Genomic DNA, 22,164 nt, shown 5'->3' with positions numbered 1-22,164 from the left:
TGCAAGTTGTGCAGGCTTACTTTATTTTAAATAAAAAGTTCACAAAACAGCTTGAGCTGGGAGTATTGTTATCTCTGAACTAATTCCCATATCACACACATACTCATACACAAACAAAAAGTATAAAAGGAAATGGGGGGAAAAAATGTTGCTTCATAACAATCACAAACAACCTGTCATATATAATATGTTTGGAAATAATCATTTAAATGTAAAATGTAAGAAGCAAAACTACCTGGATGCAATATGTCAAATACACAAATATGCACGATTAATTTAAATGGTAAAATCACGAATCAGTTTAATATATAACTTTTATGATCAGTTAGAACAGTCCTTAACTGTAGGTCTGGAAACCATACAAATATATGACAAAATGCAAATGTTTCTTTCAGTAAAGGGTATGTCATGTAAAACTGTGACAGTGCATTCTGGAATGTACAATGCAGATTTAACATGAACAGCACTGCCCTCAGGTAAAAGCACATTGTGTAATCCGAACTTTGACTGAAAAACAAAAAAATCCCTATTTTTTAAATGCCAAATCAGTTTGCTTTTCGCAAAGTAAAGATAATCCATAAACTAATTTAGCCTCTTTCAGTACAAATCTATTGCCTGTAAAGTAACTTACAGTACATGCCAATGCACTTCACACAGTATTAGAAGAATGTTTCTGCCTAACCTTGACAGGAAATTTATAATCAAATCTAATATATCACAAGCTGAGTCACGGTGTCACAACACTAGAACTCAGAATCCTATCATTACTTCAAATCAAAGTCTTCACAAAATAACACATTTACGCCATTTTGCGTGTCCAAAAACACTTTCAGGTTGTCACACTGTATCATCTTGATGTTTTGATGTGGGTTTTTGAATGTTCTTTTGGGCAGGTCCACACGTGAGTCTTTTTTTAGGCTACAATGCAGCACGTCATTGTTCTACATCTGTCATCTGCAATTCTCAGACACTTACAGAGCTTGTAATTTACACAACATAAACACAGCCTTTTGTGACCAAAGATACGTATCATTGCACTGTAAATGCTGCCGTCATTGTCACACGGGGAACTAGTTTTTTTATCTTTTTGTTCCTAGAACAGAATCATCTGAAGATAAAAAGAAACTAAGTTTTCAGAAGAAAAAATACAACCCATTAAAACAGGCTGTCCTGTTGGGTTCACAGTACAAATGCAGGTTTAAATTATTTAGGTTCATCTCTAATGTCAAATGATTCCTGGAACACCTGCAGGAACTGGACACATTTTACTTACGTAGTACCAAAATCTTGACGGGCACGTTTGAGGGCACGTCTGGCAAGGTCACATTCCTGCAGAAAATAGTTAGCAAGCCTGTTTCTGTGGGCAAAGTTCATAATATAGCAAGTTCTGACAGTATTACCAGACATCATTGTAGAAGGTCTTGTAGACTTTAAAGTGGATCTGAGTTTTTACTAAATCCATGGAACTTTGGTACAGCCAGCTGGGCCCTCCTTTATCAGATATGAAGATTCGAGATTCCTCTGCATTTTATGTTTGCATTTGGAAGTAGATTTGGGGTAGATAAATCATGAGTGCACATGAAAGCTCCTTTTGTAGGTTTCATCTGGTATGAGTTTTCTTTAAGCCTAGTGAGAATGTGGAGGTTGAGCTGTATAACTGAAACCTGTCCCTGTGTCCCAGTCCATGACAGCTCCAGTCAAATGTCTCTGGCCTCAGTCTGACCAGACACACTGATGTCCCTTCAGAGCGCAGCCAGCCTGGTAGAACTGCCCTATGCATGGTTGAAGCTATGACAGGTTTCCAGATAGCCCTGGAAAAAAAGAGGGAAAGTGAGGGATGGAGAGAAAAGAAAAAGCATGAATGAGTGAATGTATCTATATGTCTCAGAATAGTTCTCCAATGGTAACCTACACACATATATCAGTGCTATATGCTGGACATTAAAATTGAGGAGGCAGTTTTTGGGCAGTTTTATGGATTTGGGTTTTTAATACACACTATTATTCAAACGTCTGGGGTCAATAATAATTTTTTTTTTATTTAAACTTTAATAATGCATTAAAATTGATCAGAAGTGACACTAAAGACATTTAAAATAAATGCTGTTATAAATGCTGTTGTTTGCAACTTTCTATTCATCAAAGACTCTTGAAAAAAAAAACTCTATCAGAGTTTTGACAGAAATATTAAGCAGCACACCTGTTTTCAACATTGTTAATAATATGAAATTTTTCTTGAGCACAAATTCAACATCTTAAGGCCAGTAGCCGTAAGAACTATGTATAGAACAATATCTTTATCGTTATCTTTACAGTTATTTTCCTTGATGTAAACAGGCCTTTAGAATGACTGCTGTTTTGCAATCACAGGAATAAATTACATTATAAAATATATTAAAACAGAAAACAGTAGTTCTAAATTGTAATAATATTTCACATTATTACTGTTCTTACTTCTCTCAAAAACATAAAAAAAAAAAAAAATCTTATCAACCCCAAACGTGGGACTATCAACAAGCAACCATTATCTTAGAATTTTTATTTGTCACTAGTACTGACTGTTCATAAAATTCACAAATGTTAATTAATTCATTAATTTCTTGATTTATTTCATACTGTGAGCACACTGGTTATTCTGTTCTAATGACTGTCCTAGATTAGATTTTTCTTTAGGTTTATTCATCTGACATAACTCCAATAGTGAGTAGAAAAAAAGATGTAGTCAACTAAACACAATGTAAATGTTTCCTAAATATTTTTTAATTTAATCACTTTTTTGGCTTATGTTGTTGGAAAGGATATCCCTTGCAAGAGGATCAACATATTTGGGTGTCTCTGCCATCAAAAAATTTAAAACCCCCTGCACTAAAGCATTAAATAGAGCTGCTTAGGAGAGATAAATAGGCACAAAATTCACCAATCCACCATAACTTTCATTTTCCATTATGCTCACATTATCGCTTTTAGGTCATGCCACCTGCTGCAGAATATTTCTTCTTCATTTTTCTCTTTATTCACAGACACAAACACACACCTCTGCTCAGCAGCTGTAAGTTGCGCCCCTCCTCTTGTACTTGTAGTTGTAGAACCTGCTGGAGAAGCTCTTGTCTCAGAGTCTCCTGAACCAAACCCATCCGCTCTAACTTCTCGCCATTCAATCTCAGGAGAGCACGACCTGACAAAGACAAAGTGACAGAGAGAGACAGTTTCACTAAACATGAGCTCTTTGGAAACACACAAGCTCTGCAGCCTCTGCATTATGTATGCACAGTTTTGCTGGCAGCTATAAACAAGTTACAGCATTGCAAATCCCCCTAAGGTTATTATCTCCATGTTCCCAGTGATCTTTGCATGTGTGACTATGGTAACATGCTGTGTGGAACCGCTGCCTGAGGGCACAGGCCGCCCCGGGTTCATTTCCCACTTTATTTCCAACTGAGCCTCTCGTGCTGTGACTCTAAACACTTCAGTCCACAGCCTTGCAGAAAAAACACTGCACCTGTTTTTTAAATCTCTATATTCATTTTCTCTCAATTTCCTTTTCTATGGATCTCACCCAGTGTGTCTGTGATCTTGATGCTTTGTGTCCACTGAATGAAAAGAGAGGATTTGTGGAGGACGGGGAGCCACACGGGTCCCTAGTGAGCGAGAGCACACTCAAGGAGTGAGTGGGAGAAGCAGTGGTCTAAGCGCCAGTGTGTGAGTGAGACCCCGTGATATGCTCAGACATGAGTCGCATATTCACACCATAATGCTTCAAACCCAAGAAAAACATGGTAAAATAATAATGAAGAATATCAGTATGGCCAGTGAGTCCTAGCTTCAAAAAAATCCAGCTGGCTGCAGCTTTCCCCATTGATGGCCAAAAAAAGTACTCAATTATTTCAGCTTTATTTTTCTGGCAAAAAAATATACACTACCATTCAAATGTCTGTGGTCAGTAAAATTTTATGTTTTTGGAATGATAATATTGTAAAATATTACTACAGTTTTAGCCATTTCTTATGTCTTCAGTGTTACATGATCCTTCAGAAATCATTCTAATTTGCTGATTTGGTGCTCAAGAAATACTTCATTATTATATATTCATTATTATTATTTAATTATTTAATGAATAGAAAGTTAAAAAGAACAGCATTTATTTATTTTTTGTAACAATGCAAGTCTTTACTGCATTAAATTAACGCACCTTGCTGAATAATTTTTTTTTTTTTTTTTCTATAAATATACTGACCCTAAACTTTTGAACAGTGCTGTACAGTATATCACTAATGTTATTACATGACATTATATATAACAGTAGATATGTTTCTTTTCACTGGCACTTAAAAGCTTGAAATTGATACATTTTTTACTTGTCTTTCACAGCTCAGGCAAGTAGCTAATGAAGGCTTTGGGACTGTACATGTTCATGCATCATGAAGGAAAATGATACATGTCTCAGATAAATGGCTTTAAAAGTGTCCATGAGCATAGATAGCGGATGTCCAGTTTCATACTTTGGAGGATTCAGTGCAAGTATTAAAAAACTAAATTTTCTAGAATATTGAAAATGGAGCATGAAAGACTAAAGCACTATAATTTCAGGGGTTGAGAAAGAAATAGAACCAGTTCTTTGACAAGAGACGTATTTTTGGAAAGCTAGATGAGCACAGGTTGGCTGACCTTCAGCTAAAAGGTTAATGCTTCTGTCATACCATATGAGATATAGTAGATGTGCTGGTGTCAAGGGATTGGTCTATAGCTGCTGAGTACGCAATACCTTTTAAAAGGTGATTTTGTGCAGGGTCACTGTGAGATTTTACACAGAATGCAATTTCCATATGAATAATGTCTAATATGTTAAAATCACATAGGGATATATTAAATTATAAACAATAATAGTTTTTTTGTTTATTTGTTTATGCCGGATAACACACCTGTAATGGCGTGGTGGGAGAAGGCTTCAACGTAGGTCAGGTAGTTGTGTGGACAGTGTTTCTTCAGCCATCTGCACACATCCTGCTGAGACCACAAAACCACTGGCCTGGAGAGACACGGCAAGGTTGGGCTGGTGTGGTAAACAGAGCACGATTCACCTGAACGTAACTGAAATACAAAGAAATAGAGCATGGGGAAGAGAGAGACAGGGAAACTAATTTAAATATGCATTTCACAGAGAAGCGGTGTTGAAAAACAAATTTCAAAATGTGACTGAATTGTATGCGTCCTTCTGGAGTCCTACCACGCATGAATGCCCAACTTTTTATAGCACTACTAATCTGAAATCAATCTCTTGCACAATAAAACAAGTATATTAACAGATAAACAGCTCTCCCTTTTGCCAAGTCCTCTGGGAAATATAATTTTTGTTTAAATAACTGTGTTCCATGTCATGCACCGGCAGTGATTGAGATGGATGTTTTCATCTTACACAGCCATCTGATTGGCTGCCTAACGGACACGGCCATGATTCTGCACATCGAGCTGTATGAATGAAGGCCATTCTAGAATGATTAGCATTCGTTACAATGGCTGCGCTAGTGACATGAGCCACAATAACTCTCGCTTGACCTTCATCACACACTTCCATATGTTCACAGAATAATTATACAAAATCATCCCGCAAAGATAATTCCAGCAAATCATCCACATTTAGAGCTACTGAGTGTTTATGAGAGCTAATGAAACTGAGTTGAATGCATCTGTGACATACAATATTATGATGTTTGTTTACTGTGACACCAAAGAAGGATTGCTTATATTCACACTTCAGTTAGGAAGTTTGGGGTCAGTCAAATTTTATTTGAAAGAAAATAATTTTGTTTGGCAAGGGTGCAACCAATTGATTAAAAGTGACATTAAAGACATTTATAAATTACAGAAGATGTTTATTTCAAATAAAAGCTTTATATTCTTAAAAGAATCCAAAAAAAAAAAGGTATCATGGTTTTCACAAAAATGTTAACTGAGTGTCAACAGAGACTTTTTTCAAAAACATAAAACATAAAAAAAAAAAATCTGACTGCCCCCAAACTTTAACATCATATACCTTCCAAAGAGACCCAAAAAATGGAGTGTGGTGGGCTCATGGATAAATGAAAAACAATGCGATGTGCAGCTAATAAGTATTACGTGCCCTTATCCATTGATGTCCAATTAAACTCTGCTTAAATACATTCTATAATAAATGTATTATATATTATTTATATATAATATTTGACTATTTTCTAATGTGCTAGGTTGCCATAAATTCTGGTGACTTGTTTCACAAATAGTTTCATTCCCTGTGTTTTGCATATTTTCTTCCCTTTCCTTAGTGTTCCATTTCATTAACAGTCATTTATCCTCAGAAAATCACAGCCCTCTATTTTCCCACTTCTCCCTCTATTTGTTTTGTTTTTCTAAGCCATTTGCCGCCATCTGTACCCCATCCCTCAAGTTCATCTTCAATTTTCTTTCTCCTTCACAGTTTTTGCCCCATCTCTACTGCTCTCTCTCTCTTTCTCCCTCAGGCAACTTTCTACTTTATGCCTTTGCTGTGTTTGCCCTTGAGGGCAGTGGGGATTTTTTTCTTCTGCAACTGCAGGAAATCGCACACATACATTCTTGCATGTGCACATACATGTATACATGCATGCGTGCACACATAAAGGCTGAATAAGTGACTGTTCCACTCAGCTGGTCCTGGGCAGGATGCACATCTCTCCAGCAACTGTCTTTGTAGGGCATAAGAACACTGCAGTCCCTCAATGGCTGCAGAACCCCTCTTAAAATAATAGTTCGGCCAAAAATGAAAATGTACTCACCCTTTGGAAATCCAAGATGTAGATGAGTTTGTTTCTTTATCAGAGCAGATTATATTACATGCTCACCAATGGATCCTCTGCAGTGAATTGGTACTGTCAGAATGAGAGTTAAAGGGTTACTCCACAGCAAAATGAAAATTTTGTCATTAATTACTTACCCCCATGTTGTTCCAAACCCGTAAAAGGTTAGTTCGTCTTCGGAACACAATTTAAGATTTTTTGGATGAAAACCTGTAGGCTTGATACTATCCCATAGACTGGCAAGTAAATAACAGTGTCAAGGTCCAGGAAAGTATGAAAAGCATTGTCAGAATAGTCCATCTGCCATCAGTGATTCAACCGTAATGTTATGAAGTGACGAGAATACTTTTTGTACACAAAGAAAACAAAAATAAATACTTTATTCAACGATTCCTCTCCTCTGTCTCTCTCCAAATCAGTGTAGCGCCATTTTTGGCAATTTTGAGCAGTACGCAGTACGTTTCTTGGTGTTCTCATCGCTTCATAACGCTGTCTCTCTCCAAATCAGCGTAGCGCCATTTTGGTAATTTTTTGATGCTTTTCATACTTTTCTGGACCTTGACACTGTTATTTATTTGGCAGTCTATGGGACAGTCTCAAGCCTACCGGTTTTCATCCAAAATATCTTAAATTGTGTTCCGAAGACAAACGAAGCTTTTATGGGTTTGGAACGACATGGGGGTAAGTGAATAATGACAAATGTTTTATTTTGGGATGGAGTATCCCTTTAAAATGCTTAATTATGGATCTGTTTATTATAAACACACAGCTGTGCACTTCACAAGAAATTAATTGATGAACTGGAGTCATGTCGACTACTTGTGTATTATTGTGATGTTTTCATCAGCTGTTCGGGCTCTCATTCTGATGGCACCCATTCACTACATATGATCCATCTGGGAGCATGTGATGTAATGCTAAATTTCTCCAAATCTATCCCTATAAAGAAACAAACTCATCTACATCTTGGATGGCCCGAGGGCCAGTAAAATTTCAGCAGACTTAATTTTTGGAGAAACTATTCCTTTAAGCCCTCGTAGATGAGATTATCAGGCATGTCAGTGAGTGCATTTACATCTTTTTAAGTACCTTGTTTGTGATAAAATAGATCTGACTAAGCAGCTTTCAAACTTCCCTTATTTTAATGCCCATTATTCCAGATACTCTCTTGAACTGCACTCTGACATACGATGGAGACAAGTTGATGCAATCCTTCTTACTTTGCAATGTCCCTATAGGCAGTGCTATAGAGAGAGTCTATACATTACAGAATCTGTCAGTGAGAAAGGAATTCACACCACTTAAATGTAAAACATGAATTATTTACAGTATGAGTTCCATTCACACAGACACTAGAGGATCAGTGTGAGCACAATAATTAGAAGATACAAACCCTAACCATCAAAAATGGCCCCAAGTACACAAATGCATACATAACAGTCACATTTTTGACTACAAAGAGTCAACAGGCACTTGAGTTCCTAATTTCTCCTTTGATCATTCTGCGATGACATGTCTGGGGAAAGTGGCGTGTCTTGGCAAAGTTTATAGATAATCACAACAGCGCTGATGAAAGTGAAAAAAGATTTGTGATAAAAGTGACGTTTTCTATTTTCTTTTCTTCTTTGTTCACCCTTTTTTTCTGGGAAGAGCACACTGTGTGGTGAGATGTCAGTGAGTCTTTCATGTACTGAGATACACAAACCTGCATAGTTGAGAAAAATACTAACAAGTGTAGCTTGGCTGAACAAAGGATTTGTGTATGAAGCCATTAGGGGAAGAGATAAAACAGAGCTGTTTATCTCTCCTGTCACTGTTGGAAGAGGCTAACAAGGTTCACCATTCATTAATGATGGTTTAAATTAAGGCCAAAAAAGTGCAGAGGTTAGTTAGGATCTCATCAGCTCCTGTTTGGGCTTTCATGAGGAATAAATTAACATGGATGTCTGATCACGCCAGGCTTTTGATCATGAATTCACTTTTTGGAAAATCAAAGGCAAACAGTCTGAACCTTCGCACTCGGTTCAGCAAAATGCAACAAATTTGAACCCAAGTTCAGAAGATTCAACTTAAGTCTGGTGTTCCTCTTCTAATTACTCTGGCAAAAAGCAAGATTTGTGAAAGTTGTAGAAACTGGTGTTTGATGCTTAAAATAATATAAGATGAGACAATAAAATCAGATGATTTTTATCCATTATAAAATAATAATACATAATAATATATAGATGATGTCCTTTTGATCTTTGTATCATATGTATCATATTTTCCATAAAAATATTAAGCAGCACAACCATTTTCAATATTGATAGTAATAAGAACTGTTACTTGAGCACCAAATCAGCATATTAAAATGCTGTCTGAAGAGTGTTCTTTTAAGCCCCTTTCACACTGCAATTCCAGAAAATACACGGGTAATGTGTCCCGTCAATTGTTTCCGGGTCGCCAGATTTTGCCCCTTTCACACTGCCAGTGATTTCCCGGAATATGTGCGTGTGTTCACACACACCCCATAAAGGTCCCGTAATGACACGTGACATCAGGATGTGACGTGTAAGGTACAAGTCAAAAAATGCTAGGCACGTTAACTTTCACTTAAGCTGGCGAATGATCTCAGCTTCGGCGCGGATACTGAGGAGCTAACTGATCTCTGCTTCATTACAGTTTGCACATATTTTTTCGATTCGAACATTGATCTGCCTTCAAAACACCAAGTAAAAGAGTTGCACAATAACGTGCGTTATCACTACGACACACCCTTTATGTTATTATTTCTGGCTTTTGTTCACACAGACTCGTTCCGGGACTGAACCCGGCAATGTTACTAGGTCTCCAACCCGGGATGGATGCCGAAATCAATCCCGGGACATGTTTGCTTTCACACAGAAGGCGACCCGGCAATTTTCCGGGACCAACATGCAGTGTGAAAGGGCCTTTAGTGACCCCAAAGTATATTTAAAAAACTTAGTGACCCTAAAGTATTTATGTTTTATAATAAATAAAAAATTATACTATACTATGTGTAAAAATTATTTTCAGAGAATGGCAGTGCCTATCTAATGTGTTAGTAACATTTTAATTTAGCAAAATTGGTTAAATATTTTATATACAGTATATATTATATTTGTCAGCTCCAGTGGCGTTTGACTCCTAACCCTAAGGTTGTGGGTTTGAGTCTCGGGCCGGCAATACCACGACTGAGGTGCCCTTGAGCAAGGCACCGAACCCCCAACTGCTCCCCAGGCACCGGAGCATAATTAGAGACTTTAAGCAACAACAGCTGATAGAACGGCAACGCCAAAGAACGTGCAATTGCACGACTTTAAGTGCTACCTCGTGACGTGTACATTGTAACGGTCTACTACGGGAGTACAGGTAATTTGCTGTAGTCGCTACTATGTGACAGATTAAAAGGCGAGTATATTTTGCTTGTTAAATCTAGGTTTTTAGACCTATTGGCATCATACAAGACTAAAAACTCTTCTTCTGACAATAAGTTGCCTGTTCAAATTACCTTTTTTATTACGCTAATGATAAATGATTGGATGTTTCACCGTCCTCTCAGTTGTTGCTGTTGCTTAGTGATTTTTGCGATTTTTGGCTACGGCAGTTAACAGTTTACGTCAGATCGCCGTTGCCATTCCATCAGCTATTGTTGCTTAAAGTCGTCATTGCATTTGTTGTTGTTGGTTTGTGTTTTTTGGGTTTGTGTGTGTGTGCACTTTGGATGGGTTAAATGCAGAGCTCGAATTCTGAGTATGGGTCACCATACTTGGCTGTATGTCATGTCACGTCACATACTATATTTTATCCACTAAACAAAATTTCCAAATGAACAGCACCTCTGCTAATTTCACTGAGGAGATAAAAAACTAATTTAGCACTAGAAAAAAAGAAATGGAAATGAAAATGGAAATGACCACAGAACACTGGATTTGCCTCAAGTAATTACTTTTGAATACTATTAATTAAAAGCAGAACAGATAATATTATCTATCTCAGTTTAACAAAATCAGGTTTGGGTCTAATTAGTATGTTCAAACCTGTCGTAAAATCTAAGAGGAGTCTAATTGCGTGGGCGAGACTGACTTTGACCCACAAAGCTCTGCAGACCCGACTAGAGGCACTTGCTTCGTTAATATGCTAATGCAGAAGATCAAATGAAGTTAAAAACACACATTACGACCCATATCTTTGCTTGCAGTGCTCCAATCAGCAATGCCCATATGACCTGAGGCCCACAAGGCTTTTTAAAGCCATTCTGTGGAGAGTGGTCTCTATCTTCTCTACCCTCTGGCCTAACAGCATCTTACTCATTCTCTACAAATGAAACACACTTTTAGATGGATGGAAAGATGGAGAGAGAAAGCAAGCATTTTGTTGCCAGACACCCCCCTCCTCCACCTTTTTTAATGCACAGGTTTTCATACAAGTGCACTTCTGAAAGGCGAGAATTTTTTTTCCCCAGTATTAATAATGCAGCAACGGACAGCCATACATACATTATATCAGCATACAAATTCTCTAATGATAAAGTATGGAATAACTGAAAGCTTTCATCGCATTAGCTCTGCTGTATAATAACTATAGTTGCCTACTTTGTGGGTTTTCATATCGGTCACATAAATTTGCACTGCAAATAGTGAAGTTACTAGTTTATCCACTTTCCTTTCATATGGTATATGAATATGGTAATCAACTAGCTACATTTTTGAGTCTTTCTCAATGTGCTCTTGAGGTCAATTTCAACAACGTCGGATAGTGCACTAGAAAAAGCTTAAAAAAGATTTGGTTTTGATACTCAAGTCATGTTAATGAGATCATTTGAAGCTGATACAGAGAATACATAAAAACCACTTTGCTTTGTACTTATCTTTATTATTTAATCTGAAAAAGAGGAATGTATGTCTTTCTCATGCTCAATGAGACTTTTACACCGCCAGCTCTGATAATAAGACAAAAGACTCTTATCACAGTCTGCGATTACGTGTTTCCACAGTTGTTAATGTCATAAATGTAGAAAATATAAAATTTTGTTATATTTTCATTTTCAAAAAATGTATTGTACATTTATAACACTATGCTATATTACCATCAAATTGCATATAAATTGGCAAATTACATATATTGGCATCAAATTACAAAAAAAAAGAAAGAAAAAAAAATTCTTATCTTAGACCATGACTGAAAAACTGCCAGGAAAAATTAGACACCTTTCTCTGTTCAAACTTGCATAATCAATCTCTACATTTTTTCTTTTTAGGAAAGTTGTGAAAACACTATAATGATTTTTTTGGGGAATTTCAAAAATAATATATTTGTTACACTCCCGTTCACCAATATAGAAGCTGACCCAACTATCACGTGAAAAGGGTTCATGTATGACTGAGATGTTTTATTAAAGATTTCCTTCTTGGTCTCACCTGCAGTCCTTCGGTTCCAGGCTGTTGGAGTAGTTTGACCGTTCGGCCGCCGGCTGTTTTGCGGCTGTGCCCTTCATGCCAGGTGAGGTTCCCACCTGCACAACGACTCAGTTGGTACTTAAAGTCCTCTGGAAGAGCCCTGTACTCCACTGCAGGACGACAGAAAGTAAAACTGGAGGCCGCTGCAACAGAAAAAGAGAGATTTGGCATTTATTCATTCATTTAAACACAAATTCCATCATTCATTCTTACATTCTCACTTCCCTCTTCGAAAAGACTCAGAGATGTGCAGCAGCACTGTTCATTTTCAGTCAGCAACCTGGCATCAGGATGACTAGTGCCTTGTAGGTGATTTAGTGTTTATGTCAACAATGCTGTGGTTACAGGTCAGTTTGAGGACTGTGTTTGTCATTAGGGTTTTGGTGGTTAAGAGAAGAGTTTAAGGTTTAGGCTTAAGTAAAAGCAAATAAGAAATGTTTGAATGACCCATATCTCCTGCGGCTGACTGGGTGGCTTGGATTCTTCCCAGAATAATACCTAAAGACGCTAGTCAGCAAAGTTAATGGGAAAATTATGCATTAGCGTGTCAGAGGGTGATAAAAAAGCAGAGCATTGGTAGCCCATGGGGTAATCTAATGAAAAACATATGAGGCTCCAGATTTCCAGGAAGGAAAACTTTAAATGCTGCTAAATACCGAACGCCTCAGAAACATCGGTTCTTGCTGAGCTAGACAAAACTAGCATTTGCAATTCATGAAACAGTTAAGAGAAAATATAATTAATAAAGACGCCTGCTAGGATCTTCCTGGTACAAAATATGATTTAAAGGAATAGTAGACTTTGGTTCTTTTGTGGAACACAAAAGAAGACATATTGAAAAATGCTCCAGTGTTGTTTTTGGCAGGGTTATTATAGTTAACTAAAACTAAAAAATTAAAACCATAAAAATAACGTTTTATTAATTAGGTTTTATCGTTATGTTTAGAAAAAAAAAACGTTTCATTTCAGGATGTTGCTAAGTTGATGCAGTAAATAAAAATTAATAAATTATACTAAAATATCAAATATATATTTGGACCCCACTCACTTTCATTATATGAACAAAACAGCTAAAAAAAAAATCTTCAAAATATCTTTGTTTGTGTTCCACAAAAGAATGAGTCATGCAGGTGAGTAAATGATGACAGAATTTTCATTTTTAGGTGAACTGTCCCTTAAATACACAAAAATTAAAGGGAGAGTTGTGGCCTAATGGTTAGAGAGTTTGACTCCTAACCCTAAGGTTGTGGGTTCGAGTCTCAGGCCGGCAATACCACCACTGAGGTACCCTTGAGCAAGGCACCGAACCTCCAACTGCTCCCCAGGTGCCACAGCATAAATGGCTGCCCACTGCTCCGGGTGTGTGTTCACGGTGTGTGTGTGTGCACTTTGGATGGGTTAAATGCAGAGCACGAATTCTGAGTATGGGTCACCATACTTGGCTGTATGTCATGTCACGTCACATACTATATTTTATCCACTAAACAAAATTTCCAAATGAACAGCACCTCTGCTAATTTCACTGAGGAGATAAAAAAACTAATTAAGCACTAGAAAAAGAGAAATGGAAATGAAAATGGAAATGACCACAGAACACTGGATTTGCCTAAAAAAATTCTGAGTATGGGTCACCATACTTGGCTGTATGTCACGCGGCTGTCACCGTCAAAAAGACAGTGTACATACATTTAACTGTGAGAGTAAAACTGTGAAAAAATGTGCATATTTCTAAAAGCAATACAGCAGACAAGTACAGCACAGTTTCGCTCGACTGGTGACTGTAAATGAGTCAGTGGGCAGCATAAGAAGATTTTCTTCCAGACGCTGCGAGAGGCTAGTGCATTAACAAACAAAGACAGAGACGGTATGTGCGTATGTGCTCATTAAAACCTCAGACTTCTAATCACCACCTTAGTCTTAGCACAAATTGGTACAATCAGTCATCTCTGTGCATGACAACTTGTGTGATGGCAATATATCTCCATACAGTATGTGTGTGTATATGCATAAGCACGAGTTGATGAGAGGGAGAGACTATGAGTTTGTGTGTGTGTTGGAAGGTGGAGGCCTGGATGAGATAAAAGGGATGTCTTTTGCTCTCGTCCCCTGCAGCCTCACAGGCGGCTACAAAGGCTGTCCTCATCAAGAGTGCATGGGGGATGCCTGCCTGTGTGAATGCATTTGGGATGGAGTCACAGATGAACACAGTCTTTCATCAGAGTGCCTCTGAAGCAGACATTAGAGAGATGTCGCACAACTGTGGCTGGAGGGTGAAAACACGCCAAGGCCTGTTAGTCCTGGACAGATGTTGCCCTTATTTCTATTTATGTGTGCACAAAAAGATTTGCTTCTTGAAACCTTATTCTTGACCCACTAAAGGGAAAATGGAAAAGTCTATAGAAAGCTGAGTTTTATATGTACAGTAAATGTCGCTGAAAACCTGTTTTTATTCTGTAAAACACAAACTAAATTGCTAAATTATCATGTTGCTCTACTCCATACAATACAACTAAATGGTGACCAGATATTTTCCATCTCCAGACTTGACAAACAACACCAATAGCAATTTTTTTTTGTGTCATTTTCATTCACTGTATGAAAAAGCAGCATCACCATCTCCATTTTTTGTCTACAGAAAAAATAAAATGGTATGAGTTCAGAATGACATTAGCGTGAGCACATGATGACACAACTTTCATTTTTAGGTTAAACTATTCCTTTAAACTATTACATTTGAATATCATAAATATGTGGTTACAGGCAGGCTTCATGGCCAAGCACATGTGACCCATTTCATTGCATGTGTCAATCAAAAAAATGAATCTAAATTCATACTTTATCTAGAGATCCATCATCCATGACAGCTGTTCATTCCCTGAAACACATAATTAAATCCAGGCCAAGGTGTTTTTCTCACCTGCTGTACCCACTGGACTGAACTAACGATGTGGTCTCTTGTGAGAAACCAAGCAAGTGTGCCAGAGATCTCCAAAACAGCATGAGGGGTTTGAACTTCGGGAAGGGAGAGAAACACAACATCTGTGTGGAGTAATGAGCTACTACAGACTGAAAGAGAGAGAAATGTGGAGCTGTAGCTGCTTCGGATCTGTTTGGCCTCATTATCTATGCTGATGAATGCGAAAATGAATATGCAAGCCTTCATTAAAGTGGTGTAGTGACACAAACTGCTCAGCAGGTAACTGGTTCACTAGAAAACTACAGAGATTTCATACAGTTCTAGGTTTGAATGTGTGAGGGGAAAAGGAGAGAGTTTTTTGAGTTTTTCAAGGGCATGTTGAGATGTGGAATGGTGTGCAGTGTTTTGTCAATGAGAAGCCATTATTACAAGTCAACACCCTTCAATTTACACACAATAAATAAATAAATAAATAAATAAATAAATAAAAATCACAAAATGTTTAAAGAAACGGGCTGATAGATGAAATTCTTAACTCAAACTTCACAACATATCAATAAACCAGTTATTTTGGCATTTTATACTCATAATGAAGAGCCGGAGAAATAAATAATAATAAATAAATAAATACAAAAAAAAAAAATATTGCTTGCTTATTAGAGTTAGAGTAAGAAAATGCAGCGCGTGTACATTCATTAACAGCAAATAACTCAATTCAAAATTCATTTGAACTGAATCAAAATACAAGGCTGTGACCCTGAACACAATGAAACACAAAAATTAATGAGCTATCATACACACATTAATTAGCAGACTGTCAACATGCTTAATGCTTTAAAACCAACTATGTCACTGGGTACAGGCTATTTTATCCTAAGCAGATATGCCTTTAACTGGAAAACAATATCTAATTTGCTTAAAAATACGAGAAAGTGCCTACCTGAGTGCAATTACAACATTAATATTTAATTCAAATTATATGATATATTCAAAATTATATAATCAGGAAATTAAAAAGAGAATATTATTCTAGGACAGCAGATACATCGAATCATCTCTAGCTTGCAACGTACTAACTACTACGATCATCCTTATGAATAAAAATAATTACCGTCTACTGCCATGTCAACAGTCCAGACTCTGTAACAAGAAACAATACTCCTGTTAGATTAAAAGTTGAAAATTGAGGTCTCCCATTTTCCGCCCTGGGCGCCTTGAAAGGTGTTTCTTTAGCAGGTACATCCAGTGTGTAGTGATCGACTCACGCGCTTCACAGTGTAAAATATGAAAGTACACACATCGCGCGCTGCTCATTCTCACACTGACGCCTCCCCATGCACACTGTTCACTTCAACCAGCTCTGTTATGAAGCTTTTCATATTTTGTGAAGAAACGCCTCTTTATTACATAATTTTATGTAATATATTTAAAATGTACGATTTCTTAAATAAAATAAATGAAACATACTTCTAAGTATGTAATTTAGCCTATCACAAATAAATATGTGATGCACGCAACATAGCCTAGGCTATATAAAATGGGCTTTGCTACTCTTAAATCTACACATTTTAAAAAAGTAATTCAAATATGCAATTCATGTGGAACCCCCTAGCATCGTGTATTTGGTTATTTCTAATCGTTATATTTGTCACCAAAGGGGTGTTTCGTGAGAAACAGTCGTCTGTTCTCTCTCACGTCCTAGTGGGAGAACGCAAAGCCTGTAATTATGAACGGCAACATGCACATTAGGGGGTGTTTTTATGTGACCCTTCAAATATTTCATAAAAATTCGGAAAATAATTGAAAATCATTATATTGTTAGTTTTATTGACTTATTGACTTATGCACGAATGTCTGTATTATATCCTACACTAATGTTTATAAACGATTTTAAAATCTTAGATATTTTCTTCTTGCAATATAAACACTAGAGGGGGGCATTTCACCTCAATTCTCTCAGCAAATCTTCAACAAGGCCCTCGCCTAAACTCCATTCGGCTGTTCTATATGTAACGTTACGTGTTCTGTGCAGAAGTTTGTTATTAGTTTGCAAAAACAGTCCTCCTACATCGAGTATCAAACCTACATCGGAATGTAAATTAATAAAGTAAACAGTAGGCTACCCACGTAATAACCAGCTGCATCCCCTGAGATTCTATGGGTTCTGAGCAGAACCTCGGCCAAAAACAGTCCTCCTGTGAGTATCAAACCTACATCGGAATGTAAATTAATAAAGTAAACAGTACCCACGTAATAACCATCTGTAGGGAGCTGATCAGATTTGAAAAGTTATAAAATATAAGAAATGGGACAGGGGGCTTTTTTTGTTGTGCGTCTTCGTTACACTATAGTACTTGCTTAACTCCACCCATGTAAATTACTCTTGCGGTTGTTTGCAAGTTATCGGTCAACATCTGGGTCAGAAGAAAAAACTTAAAGGGGTCATATGATGCTGCTAAAAAGAACATTATTTTGTGTATTTGGTGTAATGAAATGTTTATGTGGTTTAAGGTTAAAAAAACTCATTATTTTCCACATACTGTACATTATTGTTTCTCCTCTATGCCCTGCCTTCTGAAACACGTTAATTTTTACAAGGCTCATCAGTCTGAAAAGCGAGGTGTGCTGTGATTGGCCAGCTATCCAGTGCGTTGTGATTGGCTGAATGCCTCAAGCATGTCGGAAATGTTATGCCCCTTAACATATTGTGATGCCCTGTCCGGCTGGAGCTATGAGACATAAACATTTAACCCCATTATAAACGTGATATAAACATGATTTCTGGTCGTGTCCTCTTTTGGACGGCCAAACAAAGTAGTTTCGCTTTCTCAGTGAAACAGCGTCACACACTGTGGCCTTGAGTGAGCGGAGGCTGGAGGCCTAGAATGAGTGGAGATTGGCTTGAGTGAGCAGAGGCGGGGGGGCTTGAGAATGGCGCAGCCGGCGGATTCGACGAAGGAGCGTCCGTTGGTCTTGCCAAATGTGACAACCCCGGGCTGGACTCTGCTTCGTCCACGGTGAAAGATGATTCTGCGATCCACAGTACAAAGTTGATGTATTTCCTCAGCGACCAGCATAGATCAGCTCCAGGCATGACAAAGTGGATAGCATCCTCTTTTGGAAGGCCAAACAAAGTAGTTTCGCTTTCACAGTGAAACACACAGCATCTCCACAACATGGCAGTGGCAGCCACAACAATACTTCAACGAGAATAAAAAGTATGCCTTCTTTCTTTGCGTGAACATTTGGGTGGCGTTATGCAAATCTTCCCACATAGTGATGTAGGCATGTGGGGGCGTGTTAGAACGAGCCGTTTTAGGGGGTGTGGACGAGTCTTAACTTTTATAAAGAATATCTCTTTGGATTTGAGACTTTGGTCTTTGCAACTTCACAGATCTTTATGCACCAAGAGCTTGTAACACTCCAAAGAGAAAGGAAAAATTGAAATCGCATCATATGACCCCTTTAAACACTCAATTTCGAGAAACTTTACTGAATACTGTACATGCAGTCCTCAAACCATTCAGGCACTTTTAGACATCAGTGTGTTATTTGCAGCCTATATACACTGGCACTACTTTAAAACACTGTAGTTAAAATTACTCAATTATTCAATCATTCATATGTGGGTGAACCTGAATTTTCCATCAGTAGGCTATACCTTATACATTGACACAGATCATATGCTTTAAAAAATCTTCTTAATTAACAAATGTTAGTCATGTGAAATACACACATTTGAAGTGTATGTAATAGAGATAACTGACTAGGGAAACTTGAAATGCTATGTCTGTGTGATTGCGCATTATTGCGCATAGTCTACTTGTTGGGCCATGGTGTTCCATCTTTAAAGGCTTGTCCTGGGCCGGAGAGTTCAAGTGACGGCCCTGAACAGCACTTTAAAAAATCTTATCCTTCTGTCATCACTCTTAAAATGAAAATAGTGACAGTATATCATCCAATATTGAGGATTAAATGAGGAATAAAATGGCAGACTATAAATTTGTCCACTCTTTGACTTTAAGCAGTGATGTCATGTATGAGAGTGAAGTAGCATCGCTGATAGAATCTGAGGGCAAATTAGCCCTCTCTACTAAAGTATTCTCTCTGTTTTGCTTCTCTGTTGTGCTGAGATATTTTCTTTTCATTTTTGTGATTTGATGTTTTTTTTTAATTTTTTTGTGTGGTTGTATTTGGGATTTTTTTTTGTATTTCAGTATCATATCTGTAAAACTTTGATATAATATCTGTAAACTTTAAACTTTTGATGAGATGTTGAGATGATAGAGAATCCAAGAAAATTTAACTTCAAGCTCTGTACTGAGTTCTATACATTTGTCTTGCAGTTCTGGTGAAAAGAGAAGAAACTGATGGTCACGCTTGCTTCTGGACAGAGAACAAACATTCTCAGACTTGTTTCCGTAAGTTTCAGTTTGGTGGAAAGGTGCCAGGCCTGAGCCACACTTCACACCAAACATAACAGTCTTGAGCAGACAAACACGCAGTTGACTTGACTGATTTCACCACTAAGAGTTGAATGTGAATGGTTGGTGCTAATTTTTTGACAAAGACAACAGAAAAAATACCAGAGAATTAAAGAGAAATAATCCATCTTTATCCATGTCAAAGGCCTTACTAAAACTTTTGTGCATGGTTTCTGTCCCCTTAAAATGAACATTTGACCCCGCACACACCCCATAGCCTATTTACCATGTTTTGCGCTCTTTAAATCATTCAATAGTTTTGGCTTCTACAAGGTGCAAATTGTGAATGAAATGAAAAAATGCTCCACCCTGCTTGAGGTGTAACACATCATTACACCTGATGAACGTGGGTTCTGCCCACTACTGAATACAGAACAGCATTATGAGAGTTTAAGGCCTGAACAGCTGGTTCATTGTGATGTCATGTCCTGTGGACTTCCTGGGTGGAGGTGGTTGTGAAGAATGGTTTATGTGTGCTCGGTGTGGTAGTGGAAAGCCAGTGCCAACAACATACTGTGCATGTTTTGTCAAACAGTTGATGAATAATATGAGGGTGGTGTCACACAGACAAACATACTTAACATTCGAGAGTCATTTCTTTAGAAAGCCATTTAAAACCAGCCAGAGCTATGGCATGTGGTCTTTTAAAAAGACCTCACTTACAAAGTTTTACATTTTTAAAGGACATTGAGCAGTCAGACACGCATAATAAACCAAAACAGGGTGATCAGGACACCAACGTGAAGCAGAGGTTTGAATCATCCTCAAGGTCTTTATTTGTTAATGACATCGACATGAAATATTGATCTGAGATTAAATTTCTTTATTTTTTTGAGAAAAAAAGGGAGTGTGGAATGAATTGAGCATGCCTGAATTTTTAACTGGTTTCTTTACCCTAAAATTAACAGATTTAAAATGATTTTATTTTTAAAAAGAACGGCACATTTATAACCGTCTATAACTTCTCCCATACCCAGACTTTGAATCTGACAGACTTTGAATCTTACAGAAAATTAAACTTACAATTTTATCACTTTGCTAAATAAGACTTAATTTAAACAATTAATCTCCCTATCCAGTCCCATGGAAAGCAGTCTGGGAACTAGAAAGTAAACTGACCAAGCATCATTATCATCATCATCAAATCATTTTTGAGTATGGATATAAATAAATCAATAATGTACATAAAGAAAAATTTAAGTAAATATCACTTCCAAACTTAATTTTAATCAATCTGTAATTTTTATTTATTTATTTATTTTTAATAACAGAATGATGTCAAAATTGTCCAAAATTGAAGAAACATGTTTACTTAATTTTACAATTTTATTTTCAGTTTTTAAGTCATACCAACAGTGATTTACAGATTTTTTATTTCAGCCCTGCATGACTACATCAGCAGAGCTTTCACAAATATGGAAAAGTGAAAATGTGAGCCTGTTTATACAGATTCCTGACCCTCCACATTAGAGCAGCACAGCCCTTGGAAACAGAGTAAACATTGTTGGCTAATTAGCCACTGCAACTAAACAAAGGCATGGTGTGTTTTGCCCTTGTGGTTTTTTAGAGGGGAGGTTTGAGGTACTGTGTGTGTTTGCTGGTGGTGTGTTATAGGTGACTTTTGGGCTGTGCACAATTAAGGTCTATGTGTAGTAAAGAGTGTTTGGAATTCTCACTTTATCCCCAGACCTATAGTTCAAAGTTTGCAACACCACCACAGACCTCGACCACTACCATAGCGACAACCATGGATACAAGTACTGTGGACGGATGTCATAGCAATAAAGAGAAAGGAGCGGTTACTTCAATGATTGTTCGTTTGTTCAGCTTTGCAATTAATCCTATATGGGCAAGCATGGTCAACAGGAAAGATTCTCTTTCACATTGTATATTTTTCATTAGAGCTATTTTGCTATTGCCGGGTAATCGTTAGTATTTACAGTCCGGCTTTCAGTGTTTATCTGAGTTAAACTGTATTTGTTCCATATGGCTGTGTCTGAGTTTGTGTGTGTGAGCATGTGACTGCAGCCTGCAGCTATAGTGAGTCCATATGCTTTTTTTAGATTATGTGCAGAGCCATATGCCCTGTATCATTTAGTGTTCAGAAAATGGCCAATAATCAGACACTTTACATCAGACCGAGGGTTTTAAAGACACATTCCCATAACTAGGTTATCAACGCAATCAAATGTGAAATCATGACACCAGACAAACACCTGTACATTTCAGAAGGTAAGATCTCACTTTTAAACTGATATCAGTCTATGATAATTACTATTAATTGACCCTGATTTGTTTTGTAATTATTTAATTCGTACCCACAATTAAGACAATTATTTATCCATCTTTAAGTCTTTTCTACAAACCTCTGAGCATCACTGTTGTACTGTGTGGACCAGGTCTAAAAAATAGCACCTTTGTGTAAATTGTGTTAGGCGGCATAGTAGGTGGATCTATGTAAATGAGGTGGTTTTATGAGGTGACCAGAACTCTCA

The 22,164-nt window shown here is 37.3% G+C and overlaps 1 protein-coding gene across 1 annotated transcript; it reads right to left on the bottom strand.

Moving 5' to 3' along the window:
* Window positions 1–14: 14 nt before the first annotated feature.
* On the bottom strand, window positions 15–16,511 carry samd10a (sterile alpha motif domain containing 10a). Its single transcript, XM_019108993.2, has 5 exons — window positions 16,297–16,511; window positions 12,230–12,411; window positions 4,920–5,088; window positions 3,035–3,175; window positions 15–1,811 (listed from the first exon to the last, which is right to left on the bottom strand). The coding sequence occupies exons 1-5, from the start codon at window positions 16,307–16,309 to the stop codon at window positions 1,789–1,791; spliced, it is 528 nt and encodes a 175-aa protein (XP_018964538.1). The 5' UTR covers window positions 16,310–16,511; the 3' UTR covers window positions 15–1,788.
* Window positions 16,512–22,164: the final 5,653 nt, after the last annotated feature.

The sequence above is a fragment of the Cyprinus carpio genome, chromosome B8 (genome assembly GCF_018340385.1).
Source record: "Cyprinus carpio isolate SPL01 chromosome B8, ASM1834038v1, whole genome shotgun sequence".
Classification (NCBI taxonomy): Eukaryota; Metazoa; Chordata; class Actinopteri; order Cypriniformes; family Cyprinidae; genus Cyprinus; species Cyprinus carpio.
This window is presented reverse-complemented; position numbering and strand designations above follow the sequence as displayed.

What these genes read in the sequence shown, in the direction of transcription:
- samd10a (XM_019108993.2), bottom strand. An exon ending in CTCCCACCACGCCATTACAG is followed by an intron (nt 3,176 to 4,919) that starts GTGTGTTATCCG and finishes TGTCTTTGTCAG; the next exon opens with GTCGTGCTCTCCTGAGATTG. An exon ending in CTTACAGCTGCTGAGCAGAG is followed by an intron (nt 1,812 to 3,034) that starts GTGTGTGTTTGT and finishes CTTTTTTTCCAG; the next exon opens with GGCTATCTGGAAACCTGTCA.